Source organism: Equus asinus, chromosome 23, assembly GCF_041296235.1.
Source record: "Equus asinus isolate D_3611 breed Donkey chromosome 23, EquAss-T2T_v2, whole genome shotgun sequence".
Taxonomy (NCBI): Eukaryota; Metazoa; Chordata; class Mammalia; order Perissodactyla; family Equidae; genus Equus; species Equus asinus.
Window position 1 is genome coordinate 30,462,120 of NC_091812.1, and position 15,107 is coordinate 30,477,226.

At 39.7% G+C, this 15,107-nt stretch overlaps 1 protein-coding gene across 6 annotated transcripts in view; it reads right to left on the bottom strand.

Moving 5' to 3' along the window:
• Positions 1-15,107, bottom strand: part of TRPM6 (transient receptor potential cation channel subfamily M member 6) — a 164,023-nt gene that overhangs the window by 34,066 nt on the left and 114,850 nt on the right. For all 6 annotated transcript variants that reach the window (XM_070495635.1, XM_044767631.2, XM_070495634.1 and 3 more), the window contains 3 exons: positions 12,091-12,223; positions 1,613-2,748; positions 1,323-1,435 (listed from right to left, as the gene is read on the bottom strand). In XM_070495635.1, the coding sequence (XP_070351736.1) occupies positions 1,323-1,435; positions 1,613-2,748; positions 12,091-12,223 (1,382 nt within the window). The remainder of the gene's footprint in view (positions 1-1,322; positions 1,436-1,612; positions 2,749-12,090; positions 12,224-15,107) is intronic.

The window sequence follows — 15,107 nt, forward strand, 5'->3', positions numbered from 1 at the left end:
CACCTGCATCATTAGGCGATTTTGTCACTATGTGAACATCATAGCACGTACTTACACAAACCTAGGTGGGATAGCCTACTACACTCTTAGGCTATATGGTACTAATCTTATGGGACCACAGTGGTCTATGTGGTCTGTCGTCAACCAAAATGCTGTTAAGCGGGGCATGACTATTCAAAAATCAAGTCAAAATGGGTGCTAGACCTAAATATGAGAGCAAAAATTATGAAACTCCTAGAAGAAAACATAAGAGAAAATCTTAGTGATCTTGGCAAATATTCTTAACTATGATAAAAAAGCACAGACTATAAAAGAAAAAAATCAAACATTAGACTTCATCAAAATAAAAAATGTATGTGCTTTAATGGACGTTTATAAAAAGCACAAGGCAAGCCACCAAGAGAAAATATTTGCAAAACATATCCAACAATGAGCTTATATCTGGAATATACTAAAAAATTCTTACAACTTAAGACAAACAATCCAATTTTTAAAATGAACAAAAGATTTGAACAGACATGTCACCATAAAAGATATATGGATGGCAAATAAGCACTGGAAAAGATACCTAGCAGCACAAGTCAGTACAGAAATGCAAATGAAACCAAGATGAGATACCACTACACATCCACTAATATGGCTAAAATTAAAAACACTGAGCAGGGGCTGGCCCTGTAGCCAAGCGGTTAAGTTTGTGCGCTCCACTTCGACAGCCCAGGGTTTCGCTGGTTCGGATCCTGGGTGCAGACATGGCACCACTCATCAGGCCACGTTGAGGTGGCGTCCTGCATGCCACAACTAGGAGGACCCACAACTAAAAATACACAACTATGTAACTATGTTCTGGGGGGATTTGGGGAGAAAAAAAAAAGAATTGGCAACAGTTGTTAGCCCAGGTGCCAATCTTTAAAAAAAAAAAACAAACACTGAGCATACTAACGATTGGCAAGGATGTGGACCGCTAGAACACTCATAAAGTACTACTCAGAAACTGGTGGGAATGCAAAATGGTATAACCACTATAGAAAGAAGTTTGGCATTTTATTCTAAAATTACATACTTACCATATGACTCTGACATTCCACTCCTAAATATTTACCAAAGAGAAATTAAAACATATGTCTACACAAAGAGTTATGCACAAATGTTCATAACAGCTTTGTGTGGAATAGCCAAAAACTGAAAATAACACAAATGTCCTTCAGGCTGTGAGCTGATAAATGAATTGTGGCATAGCCACTCTGACAACTCTCGAATTTATATTTTCACTTCTTCCAGTACAATGCTATTTTGTGTACCCCTGGCACTTTTGTGACACTTACTGGCACCTGTAGTCCTTTTGTTTTCTTCTTTTTCTTCGACAATCTCCTATCCTTGGTTAGCATTTTTGCTTTGATCCATGCCGACTGCCCTATCTCTGAGGATCTTGAAAGCTCTGTAAGGGAAACGGTTCACATGAGAAAGTTTAAGATGGTACCAGGAACCATTTTGTTTTACAGAAAAGACTGAGAGAATGGGGAGAATGAGAACGCAGTCAAAAGTCATAGACGTTTTAAAAACAGTAGCAATGCAAAGAATTTAATACTGGTTTAAAAAATATGTGACTTCTTACTTTTAATCTTATAGAGCTTCAATTTCTCCTCCTTGTGGGATCTCAGACTATGACTCCTATTGAAGGGCCTGTCTCTGTGGAGAGGATTGATCCAAAAGGACGTGTCTGGCTGAAGCCATGGTCCCACCTCTGAGCAATCACTACTCTGGGCCGATCTTGTTGAGTCATCAGACAGGGATCTGCCCCGGACCTGCCTCTGGCCTTGTCCCCTCTGATTGCAGTCACTGTTAGAAGTGGAGGCCAAGCAGGTTTGCCATTTTTTCTCAATGCTAAGCACACCAGTTTCATCACCTTCCGAAAATGCCAGGTTCACATATCCACCTCCAGTTCGCATGCTCTCAGCTTGAGAAGGGAGGGAGGTCACTTTCATGGGTGCAGGTGTGCAAACCAAAGTGGGTATAACTTGTTCTCCCCTGTCTTGTCTGGCTGGTATCTGAGCAACTGGCTCGTATGGCTCCTTGGGTTCAGCCACCGAGTCCTGGGCTGAGACAACTGGGGTCTGCCAAGTCAGATGAACAGGGACCTCACTCTGGGTAACCTGTTCAGTTTCCAGTGCATCTGTACCTGCTTTCCCAGATTGTCTGGACAGGGGCAAGTCAGTTTCTGCTGAAAAAGGAACTTGCTTTAGATAAGAAGGGACCAGGAGAAACTGGCCATACTTTCGACGTCGTTGCCTGTTAACCCCAGAAGCAACTATTTTATTTTCTGTTTCTTGCTCCTCCTGGTCATCTCTTACGTTTGAAGTCTCTCTCTGCCTGTCTATACTCTCAAGAAGGGGCCTGCTCCGCACTCTTGGGGAATGCCAGCCTCTGGCCCGGCTCTGCAGTAAAGAAGTGGGCATGCTATAATACTGGCATTTCTTCTCCCCACACATCTCCATGTTGCCTAGAACGTCTGCACAGATGACATTGTTCCAGCTGTGGGAAAGTTTTCTGCAAGTAGAATGCTTTCTGTTGGTCAGGAGAGCCTCATCCTCTTGTAAGGTGTCAACAGCAGAAAGGACTTTTAGGGTGTCCACTGTCAGGGCAGAGAGGTCCTGCAGGTGTCCCACCTGGCTGTCCAAAGATAGTAAGGAGTCCTTTATAAAAGACACCTTTTCATTCATTTCTTTCAGTTGGAAGTACATCTCTGTAACCCTAATGGTGAAAGGAGGGAGAAAACCAATAAACACATTAAGCCAATGGGAATTTGCCTTCTCTTTTCCTGTCCTACTTCCATCTTTAGGTCGCTCCTTAGGCTAAGCTGCTTCCCAAAGTTAGATATGCCTTCTGCTTTCTTCTCTCTTCAACATATTCTCTCATCCCTGGTGATCTCACCCACTCCCATAATTCCCACTATCACCCCAATGAGGAAAAACCACAAACCTACATTTTTAGCCCTTATTTCTCTCTACTATTTCAGAATCACATTTCCAGCTTCCTGCTAGTTATCCTTGCAATCATCTCATCAATCAGCCCATTTGTCTTCATTAATATATTCATTGATTTACATGACAAACATTTGAACACTTCCTATTGGCAAGCACTGTGCTATTTTGTTACAGAAAGGAGATCCTGAGGAAGAAATCAGAATGATAGGAACAGAATCAATAACCAAACATGTAATTAGAGAAAAAATGTATAGATCTTTAAAAAAAGTTCCAAGTCTACAGTACAAACAGGCTCCCCGGGTTTCAAACAAAACCCATTTTAAGAGACTTACATTCAGAGAAAGACTGAGGCAAATTTTTAAAATTATTTTGAATACTTTAACTCAAAATGATGAGGTCCAGCTATCGATTCATGTAAAAACAACACAGGACATCTTCAGCTATTCAAGTACAAGTACAAAAGTAAATTGCAAGTAGAATTAAATTAAATGTAACAATTGATTTCATTTAGAGAATGAGAGAGAAAGAAAGAATAAAGAAAACGTTGGTTAATATTTATCAGTATATATCTCTGTAAATATCTCTGTACAGGGATGGGTTTTGTTTTGTTTCCCCCAAAAGAGATATGTTAAAGTCTTAATCCCCAATACTCTCTGAATGATCTTATTTGAAGATAAGGTCTTTACAGAGGTAATTAAGTTAAAATGAGATCATTAGGGTGGGCCCTATGCCCATATTGATACTGACTCAACACAAGGTTGACATAAGGGAAACCATATTGTAGAAAAGAAGCCATATTGTAACTTTGAATGCTCTGTAGATTTTATGGCCCCTCTCAGCTGCTATAAGTTGATAACTTTGTTCTTTTGAGTTCCTTAGGAATGTGATTGATCCCCAGGCAGAAAGTCTATTCTGATACCATCATCAATGACAACTGAAAGATCAGGGTATAGGGCGATTGCTCTGGTCTCTGATGCATATCCAGTAAAAGAAAAGACTATCAGGAACTGAGAACAGATGTCTGCCCCCACCTGGAGAGCAGATGGAGACCCCATTGGGATTAGGTCTATTTTTCAGGCGCTGTTAAAATTTGGATTGTCTATACTTCTTATCCTTCTGGTTAGATACTTGATAATAAAATGTGCCTTTAGATGTTGTTCTGGAACCGTTGAGCAAAGTACAAAATTCGAATAATGCAAAATGTCGACCTGAATCCAGGAAAAAGAGAATATTTCCAAATAAGTACTAACCAGTTTCATTCCTCTAACCCAGATCTATGACCCAATTCAGCAGGAAGTAGCTAGATCAGTCGTCACTCCAAATCCCTCAAGAATGAGGAATGACGAAAGAATAGGGGGGATGGAAACCAGCAAATAACTAGCCATTGATGATTAAGTAGCTAGGAACTAAAGTTTTTTTTTTCCTTTTTGCAATTACTGATTATAGCTTTTAGTTGTTCCCCTGCCCATTGTTAACTGTGCTGTTTAGGCAATATGCCACCAGACTCCCACAAGGTTCCTATAGATAACATCTCCCTGGAGCCTGGGTCACCATGGTAACTGCAGTTTGAGCTGTTTTTCAGGAATTAGAACCCCTTGTCCAGTTCAGGCCAGTTGAGACCACCAACCCATTAACTGGGCCCATGCAGATGTCCAATAAGCGATCTTTTGACGTCAAGAGGCTAAAAACTCCACCCTCAGATCATGCTAACGCCACCATCCTGTGAACACACGTCCTATGAAGAGGCATGAAGTCTCACTACACTTGCACAGATCATCAATTACCTCACCTCTCCTCACCTCCAATCATCTATCTCCACATTTCAGACCACCTTGCACCCCTACCCCATAAATATCCCTGAGTCCCTATTTTCAGAGAAGTGGATCTGATACTCATTCTCTCACTTCCTCACATGGCTGCCTTGTGATTAAACCCTCTCTCTGCTGCAATCTTGTCATCTCAGTGTTTGGTTTTCTGGGCAAAAGTCAAAAATGAACCTGGGCTTGGTAATAGTATGACTAGTATCCTTATAAAAAGGGGAAATTTGGACCCAGAGGGAAGATGATGTGAGGATACATAGGGAGAAGACCACCCTATGACTAGAGTGACATATCTACAAGCCAAGGAACACCAAAGATTGCCAGCAAACACCAGAAGCTTAGAAGAGGCAAGCAAAGATCCTCCCCTTGAGTCATCAGAGAGAGCATGGCCCTGTCAACATCTTGATCTTGGACTTTTAGCCTCCAGAACTGAGAGACAATAAAGTTCTGCTGTTGTAAAACACCAAGTTTTTGGTACTTTATTATGGCAGCCTTAGGAAACTAATACAGTTATCAAAACTTAACAGTCAATAGAATCAATTACAAAATATATCAGATTTGGTTACATAAAAGGAAACTCATACACCTGAAAATAGAATACAAAATTTTAAAACAAAAAATAAATTGGAAATTATTCTAACAAATAAGATAAGGTGTTTGTATCCTTTAATAAATCTAAAGCTTTTACAAATTGTTGAAGAAAAAAATTACAAAGATTCCAAAGGGCATGAACAGATAATTCACGAAAGATAAAATATGAAAGATAACAAAACATGGTAAAATATTCAATCTCATTAGGTAAGCAGAGAAATGAAAGTTGAGACAACGGTGAGCTCATCTACATTGTAACAACATTTTTTTAACCCGGCAAATTAAAAAAAGATTAAAATTACTCAATATTGGCAAGGATGCAACATTAAGACATTCAATCAGGCAACATATACAAAGAAGCTGAAATTTCACTCTGCTAAGGCAGACAGATATTCATTCCATTATAAGAGAGAATACTATGCAGCCATTAAAAGTCAGATGGAGAAAGACAAATACCATGTGATTTCACGTATATGGGGAATATAAAAAACCAAACAAATAAAAACAAACTCATAGATACAAAGAACAGATTGGTGGTCACTAGAGGCAAAAAGGATCAGGAGGTGGGTGAAATGAGTGAAGGGGCTCAATTACATGGTGATGAGTAGAAACTAGACTTACAGTGGGTGATGATCACTTTGAAGTATATACAAATATCAAATTATACCATTGCACACCTGAGACCTATAAAATGTTATATGCCAATTTTATCTCAGTAAAAAAAATCATACTTATATGGCTGATAGTAATTGTCTATTTCTTGTAGGGGTGGGGATGTGGATGTCCACTGTGTTCTGCATTACATACTTTTAAATTTGGTATTAAAACTTTGTAAGTAGAGATAAAATATCTTTACAAAGAATGTTTAATTATTTGAAGAAATGTTTTGGGTGTGTGTGGTGGGCTACAAAATACAAACGTATAACTTTAACTAAAAATATATAGAAGACTAAATGGAAAAAGACCAAAATTTTCACAGTGGCCTCTAGCTTATGACCTTGCTTCATCTTTCTTTGCTTCCCCTGTTTCATTCTTTTATTTGGAGGAGGAAGTATACTTTCCAGTTTCTCAATAATGGAAATCTTTTATCAACAGGAACAAAGTGAAAAACAGCAAGGGAGGGAATCTAATCAACAGTTTCACAGCTGACATGACCATGCACAGAAATAAAACAATGATCCCCAGTCTTCTTTGGGGCTGGGAGAAGCAGTGATCACAGTGCGAAGAGGTTAGCACTCAGCTGTAGCAAGCACTTCCCGAAAGAGTGTAAGACATCCCCTCTCTAGAATACATCTCAAGTCACACGGATTGAGAAACCTTCCACTTCTTCCCTCTGAAGACTTTGCAGATAGGAATTAAAGACTAAAGAGGGTGGTATTTTCCATTTATATTGCCATCTATGTGGGTGGAACCCTCTCTTTCTTGCTTCTGCTATAGAATTCAATTTCTATGACTCAACAGAGGCTTAATAAATGCTTCCTGACCTCTAGAACCTGCAAAACTAGAATTGGCAAGGATGATGGGGGAAAGAGCACAAAATATATGTATAGTCCCTTCCAAATATGCTTAATTAGAGCCTCTCCATTTAGTGCACTGTTTCATCTAATTCAAAAACAGTACAGTCTGAATAGCAGTAATGGAGACTCATTAAGTTCCATTAGCAGCGAATGGATATAATAGAAACCAGCAACTATTCACAGCAACAGGTAACACGCTACAATAGAGACCTGTTAGACAAATAACCTGGTCACCCGCAAACCAGGTCCCTCTTGCTTTTATAGGCCCTGATTTTCCAAAGCTTAGTGTCCCGTGAAACATATTTTAATTATATTCATCAACCACCAACTACATTAATTTAATCTAGCCTTTCAGTCATTCTGACACATAAAATAAATTCTTATAATTTTAATTTCCTCTTTGCAAGGTTTGAGGGTGGAGGGAAGACCAGTATTGTTTTATTATGGGCCTTTGGACAAGATATTTTAAAATGAGATTATAACAAGCATAATTATAGTCATCATGATAATCATAATATCCACTGAGTGCTCACTATGTGCCAGGCATTTTACAAAGGCTCCAGATTATTATTTTATTGAATCCACGTGACAATTCTAGGAGGTAGCCATCACTATTATTCTTTTCATGAAAAGAGGTCAGGTCACATGACCAGTCACATGGTGGTGACAGTGAGGCTTCAAACCCAGATGGTCTGACTCCATACTCCCTGGCAGTAACCACTGCACTCCAGTACCTCTCAGCAACTCAGGGATCTAGGCAGAGTTCTTTTGGGGGTCCTAGAGTCCCATGAAAGCCTAAGAGAATTACACCAACGTCTCCCATGCTGGGAGGTGTTCACAAGTGTTCTTCAATAAGGTTTCATGGTGAAATAATGACAGGGCCCGCTCAAACTATAACTCTGCTGAGTCACAACGTGCATTATGTTAAAGCAGTCAAACTTCTTGTAAAATGTAGCATTTCCCGAATACAACATGCCCATACATGCTTAATATGGAAAAACACCCAATGAATATCTTACTCCACAAAACAGAGGGAGAGAAATGCTGACTAGGGTCAAAAAGCAGCCAGCGTTGCAAATAAAAAAAGTAAGATATAAAATAACCTTAATATGTTCTCTTTTTCCACTTTCACAACTACTTAATTCTATAAGGATATGGGCGATCTCTTCTCTAGAGGTAGGCAAACATGCAAATAGCCTCCTAATCTCCTTTCCCTCCCTCTTTAAATTACTGCTCAGTCACCACAGGAAAACATTCTTCCCTCTCTTCGTACCTCACTTATGAGCTTCCTAGAATGACCTCAACAAGAACAACCACATAAAAAGAGGGCTGGCAAGATAGCTCTATTAAGGGGGAAAATTGATTGATTATGTTTTGAAGTTAAATCAGAGCCTCCTAACCAAATTCTAGAGCCCTTGAAAGTATCTAGAATATTTTTAGAAGCTATATACCCATCTACCTCATAATCCTTCTCTACTCAAATGTCAAAAAAATTCAAGAGAAATATGATGATTACCAGTGCTAGGGTTATTATTATTGTTGTTGTTGTTGTTGTTGTTGTTAAATTCCTTGTTTGTAAATGTCTGGTTCTCAAATTTTCACTCTGCATTCACTTGACTCATGATATTACCTTCTCCTAGTTTTCCTTATACTCCTCTGGTCAATTCTTTTTTTTTTTTTGTGAGGAAGATTGTTGTTGAGCTAAGATCTGTGCCAATCTTCCTCTATTTTATATGTGGGACACTGTCACAGTGTGGCTTGATGAGCAGTGTGGAGGTCCGTGCACTGGGGATCCAAACCTGCAAACTCCAGGCCACCAAAGTAGAGCACGTGAACCTAACCACTACACCACCAGTCCAGCCCATCTGGTCAATTCTTTTTAGTCTTCTCCATGTTTTCCTCTTCCTCCATCCATTATATAGGTGTTGGTGCCTCTCAGGGTCCAACTCTCAGCCCACTGAGTTCCCTCATTCTACTTGCTTCCTGAGCATAATTGCTTCCTCTGTCATAGTTTTATTTTCTTACAAAAGGCAAATGACTCCCAGCTCTCCGTGTCCAGTTCAAATTTGCCCCAGGGCTTCAGATTCACAGATCTCAAGCCTCCCAAACATCTCTGGCTAAATGTGCCACTAGAATCTCAGGCTCAACACATCTAAACCTCATTGCTTCCGCCTCCCCCATTCATTTTGTATGTGGTGCCACCTTTCACCTAATTACCCTTGCTACAGATCTGAAAGTCATCCTGGACTCCATCTTCATCCTTAGCTCCACATCTGATCCCTAACTCACTTCAAGAATTGTCCTTTCTAAATATGTATTTATTCATCCTTTCTACTAGATCTGAATTTTTGTGTCCCCTCAAAATTCAAATGTTGAAATCCTACCCTGAAGGTAATCATATTAGTAGGCAAAGTCTTCAGGAGGTAATTAGGTCATGAGGGTAGAGCCCTCATGAAGGAAATTAGTGCTCTTACAAAAGAGACTCCACAGAACTCCCTAACTCCTTCCGCCATGTGAGGATACAAAGAGACGTTTGCTACCGGAAGAGGGCCCTCACCTGACTGTGCTGGCACCCTGATCTCAGACTTCCAGCCTCCAGAACTGCGAGCAGTAAATTTCTGCTGTTTATAAACCACCCAGTCTGTGGTATTTTGTTGTTATCATTGCCTGAATGGACTAAGATACCCACTTTTCAATCCCACCACCACTAACACGGCCAGTCCTTGGGACTCATCCTTCTGCTGCATAGATCTCTTGAGTGGTCTCCCTACTTCCAACTCTGACGCCTCAAATCCACACAGCAACTGAAGGAATCTGCCTAGAAGGCAAACCTGTCCATGTCACTGCCCACCAGAAATCCTTCCATAGTTTACAGTGTGAAGTAAGGGGCTCTCCATGACCTTGTCCCAGTTCACAACTGGGGGTGGGAGGGGAGCTATCTTGATCCATCTTATTTTCCCTTTTTCTTAAGGTTTGGAAGGGAATTTGTATTTAAAAGAAATTATACTCACAAATTTTGGAGCCCATTTTTACATAATAATAGATAACTTTCATTGCACCCTTACCACATAGTCCATCTACATTATCTCACATAATCCTCACAACAACTCTAAGAGGTAGGTCTATTTTTGTGTCCATTTTACATATAAGAAAACGAAGACCCAGAGTACATTCACCCAAGTACAAATAGCCAGTAAGTGACAGAAGCAGGACTTCATCCCAGCTCTGTAAACTCCTATCTGGGTGTATGTTTCATACAAAACTGAGAACCAGGCTGGCCCACAGGACTCAGAGTACAGCTACAAAGAAGGCAGAATGTGTGGAAGAGGGAACAGGAAGCTCACAGAGCTATGGCCTAAGGATATTATGCAAGTAAAATAATAGGGTCTGAATTTTATGGGCTCACAAATCTTTATTTGATATTAAATTTCTTCTCAATATTAAAATTTAATTTGAAATTCAATCAATCAGCTACCTAAACATATTTACATAAATGGGGTATCAATAGATAAGTCCGGAAATATGACATAGGCCCATAATGAACCATTTAGAAAGTTTTTAATGTGGTTCAGTTTTAAATAAGCCCATATTTAAGGATTCACTATCTATGTGGACATCAGAAAAAATACATGCATCATTAGGCATAACATTTTATAGTCAGGTCCACCAATATTCGAAAATGAAGGAACACATTTATCTTCTGTCAACTTGCTTCCAGTTACAAAAGCAACTCTGTGTTTTAAAAAGTGCATATAATCATGGGGACTATAGTTAATAATACTGTATTTTATATTTGAAAGTTGGTAAGAGAGTAGACCTTGAAAGTTCTCATCACAAGGAAAAAAAATTATAACTACGTAAGGTGATGGATGTTAACTAGACATTGTGGTGATCAATTTGCAAAATATACAAGTATTAAATCATTCTGTTGTATACCTGAAACAAATATGTCAACTATATCTAAATTTTTGAAATGCATATAATCACATGGCGTCCTGTATATTTTAACACAATGCTATGCACCCACAATTAGCAGTACATCCACAATAGCTTTGATCCTGCCAGAGTTACTGCATCCATTCACTTTCTCCAATACAACTTCTCTTTCCGCGAACCTCTGAATGGCCTCCCTGCACCGGCTGCCCAGAATCACACGCACCCCCACGCACCCTCAGCCGTGACTGCCATGAGAACCACGTTCCCACACCCTGGCTTCATCCCCTGGCACACTGCTCAGAGTCCCTCCCGGCCCCCTGCTTGGGGGGAAAGTCCTCCATTAACCCCCTTCTCGAGGACTTCACTCCAGCAAATCGCCTCCTCCCTCCTGCTCCTGCAGTTTCTCCCTTGCTGGTGGGTCATTTCCAGGAAGAAACACATTTATTTTGTTATCTCCACATCAAGTAGAATGAAAGAACTCATCCTGTCTCCATATTCCCCCCGCCTCCCTTCACAGGAAAACATCATTCAAAAGCTCTCTATAACTGCTGTCTCCACTTCTATTCGCCCTTCACATACTGCAGTGAAGCTGCCATCTATTTCACGGCACAACTGCCAGTCAGGTGCCGGGGGAACTCTGTGACTCCCGGTGCAACCAGCACCCTGCACTCATCCTCCTCCCGACCTACCGCTGCTCCTGGACACCCCTTGCTGTCCGAGTTGGCTGTTCCCTCAGCCAGGTGTGCCATCCCACCACATCTCTCTGCCTGGCCCACCTCCCTCAGGTCTCTCCTCCTCAATGCCTTGAGTGACCTTCCCATACCACCAGGCTACCCAAAATGGTCCAACCCAACCCCAACTCTGGCAGACCCCTTGCCACCATCATTTTCTCTTCTCTTATACTACTTTATTCATCATTCTTTTACTGTCTGACGTTAAGTTACATATTTCTTTTTAGTCCTCAACCCTCCATGTGCACGCACTACAATGTAAGTCCTATGATGGCAGGGACCCTTGTCTCTTATTCACCATTTATCTCCAGTAACTAGAAGACTATCTGGGACACAGTAGATGCTAATAAATGTGCACTGACTACATGAATATCATATCCCACTAGAGAAAATTTTAAAGAACACTATCCTCTGGGTTTTGAAAGTAGATCTTTCTAGTTTTTTTTTTAGACATTCGAGTAGAGTCAGGTTTAGATAGCAGTTTGGAGGTGGCAAATATATATACATCTTTTACCTCTCTGATGTCACTCGGATTTGTTCTTCACAACTACAATTCAGGCCTTCCATCTTCTCATGGAAGTATTTTTCCACACACTGTTCTTCAAAATCGTAAAGTTTTTTTAGATCCTCCTTACTCAGGTAGAGTTCTGTGGAAATGAATATGGACACAAAAAGGATCATTATTCACCCTCCATAGGAAGCTGAGGGAGTGTATGAGTGGCTTTTCTTCCACTTGTATTGAATATCAATAAACTGTAGCTTGTGTGATAAAAGTTTGCCGCCTCGTCACACCATATAATCTATAATATTAATTGGGAAATAGTTTGTAGAAACAACTGGAAACGCCAGTCTGGGTCTTTCCTATTTGTTCTATAAACAGATGTGGGAATCTGAAGATGATTCATGTGTAAGAGACACTTTATCTTCAATATTTTCATAGGTTAGAATGTTTTTACACATTAAGAAAAATTCACTATAAAGTCATGCATTGTTTTAATAACAGAGATATGTTCTGAGAAATGCATCATTAGGTGATTTCATCGTCATGCAAAAATTATAAAGTGTACTTACACAAACCTAGATGGTATAATCTACTATTCACCTAGGCTACTATGGTACTGATACGATACTGATCTCATGGGACCACCGTTGTAAATGCGGCCCGTCATTGATGGAAATGGCGTTATGCGGTGCGTGACTGTATTTATATGCATTTGGGGAAAGAATCTGGTTGCCTTTTTCTCTTGCCAATTGTTTTATCCGTTAAAATGACCATCAGTAACCTCTAGGTTAAAATCAAGGTTAGAAGAAGTCAAAGGTTGTTGAAATTAATCCAGTAAGCGTAAGAAAGTTCTACCTTGTTACACTGAGTTTGTATATACTAAGTTCTTCTACTGAAAAAAGAGACGTTATTACCAGTCAGTAGCCAGTCAAGGCACACCTTCCCTAACATAATTAGAATTAACTCATTAAAAAACACATCATTTGAGTGTAGTAGAGATGGCTGGGGAACCGAGTGGGCTCTTGAGGAGGAGACAGCTGCATGCAGGATATAAGTGCGGCCAGAGTGACACAGTTGTGACCTGAGCAGGTCCTGACCTGCCAGTGCCTCAGTTTTCCTTTCTGTAAAATGGGAATCATGATGGTCACTAACTCATGGTCACATTGTTTCAAGGATTAAATAAAGTGCCTGTAAAGGCATTAGGACAGTGCTTGGCAACCCTCAATAAATAGTTACAACTTTTTTCAAAAAGACATCATTTTGTGATACTATGAAGCTAATGCAACTCTACATCAAACTTCAGCAGTCACCTCAGTCTATCGCCTCGGCTCTCACTCCGACCTAACAGAAAAACACATCATCTTTTGAGCAAGTTTCTAACACTTGGAAAATATAAAAATGGTGTTGCAAAAAGTGGAAAGTTGGAAAGTTATTTTCCTTCAATCGTTTCACTTAAATTAGGGAAAAAACAACCATTAGAGTTCTCCAGAATTTATTAGAAATGCAAATGTTCCCTTATTTTCCAATAAAATGAAAGACAAAAGGATTGATTTTAAATTGAAAAAAATGGCTAAAAGAAAATAATATTCAGCCACATAATATGTTCACAACCCAAGGGCACAACATTTTCTGATTTTATGATATGGAAGAATCTTAAAAATACTAAAAAAAAAAATCCAGTATCCCCTAGCCCCACCCAGCCCTAAATGTCTGTTTGCATTAAAGAATCTCCTGTGAGGAAGAAACTTTACAACTGTCGTGATTTGAGCCTTCTGGATTCCTGAGAGCAAATGACCCACAGAGCAACTCCAGTCACAGGTGCAGCATGCACATGCAGGGCTTTCTTGTGACCGTCCGCCAGGTGGCACTGCTGCCCCATATGCAAACATCTTGATCCTCAATACAGAGAATTGGAAGCAATCTCACAAAAACCCCAGAATTTTTCAGAGCTCAGCGTGAAAGCACCTCTATCCACAGAAAAGTTACTTGAGTTTTATACCAGAATCGTCCTATTAGCCCAGATCAAGGTGAGCCCAGGAAAAGTTCTTTGGCATGGTGCTAGGAAATCTGGCCAAATTCTACTCAATCCCATGATCTTTCATTCAACTGTTAGGTTGCAACGGTTTTGCAGCCAACGCCTCAGATGGCACTCTATTGAAAATCTTAAAAATTACAAATTAACTTCAGTTGTGCTTTGGCTTCATTATAAAGGCTGAATCGCTTCAGGGGAAGAAATGGAAAAGGAAAATAAATCTTCAAAGTGACTGAAAACGAGAAAAATACTTCACAGAGCCAAGTACCAGGAGCAAAAGCTTATCAACCTGTCAACCTTGTACTAATACCTGTCCCCCTAAAGGCTCACCAAAATGTATAAATAGTCTATAATCCCTTATCTGAAACTCCTGGAACCAGATATGTTTTAGAATTCAGAATCTGTCTTTTGTAGTTTTAGAGTAATAATATAGTGCATATACCATAAATGAAGTAAATCTCTAGTCAGGGCTGGGGCAGTACCCTGCAATCAAACACATTACTATTTCTGCAGCCAAATCCATGAATATTTATACTACATGGGATAAAGAGAATAAATGTCTTCACATTGGTCCCATTGCCCTCTTTTGCCCAAAATGAGTCTTTCCCTGATTTAAGGAAGAAAAAGACTTTCCATTTTTAGAAGCACTTTTGATTTAAAAATTGGGATAAAGGATCATGAATTTATGCCACTCATTTCCTCTATATCGAGGAATTATCTAGAAATGGGCCTGGTACCAGTTGTGGAATTGCTTGAGAGGAACTACAGAAGATCTGAAAAACCAAAATGAGGAATGTTCTCTTATGACAATTAGTATGACAGTCATATCCTGCAGTCAAGATATGACTAAGCAAAATGAACTAGGAAAATCTCAAAATGCATAAACGTAAGCTTTGCAAAAAAAATAAATAAATAAGTAAAATGAGAATCCACATTTCTGCATCCTGAGTTGAAGTTCTTGAGAATACAAAACATCCATTCAGAATCACCTCCATAG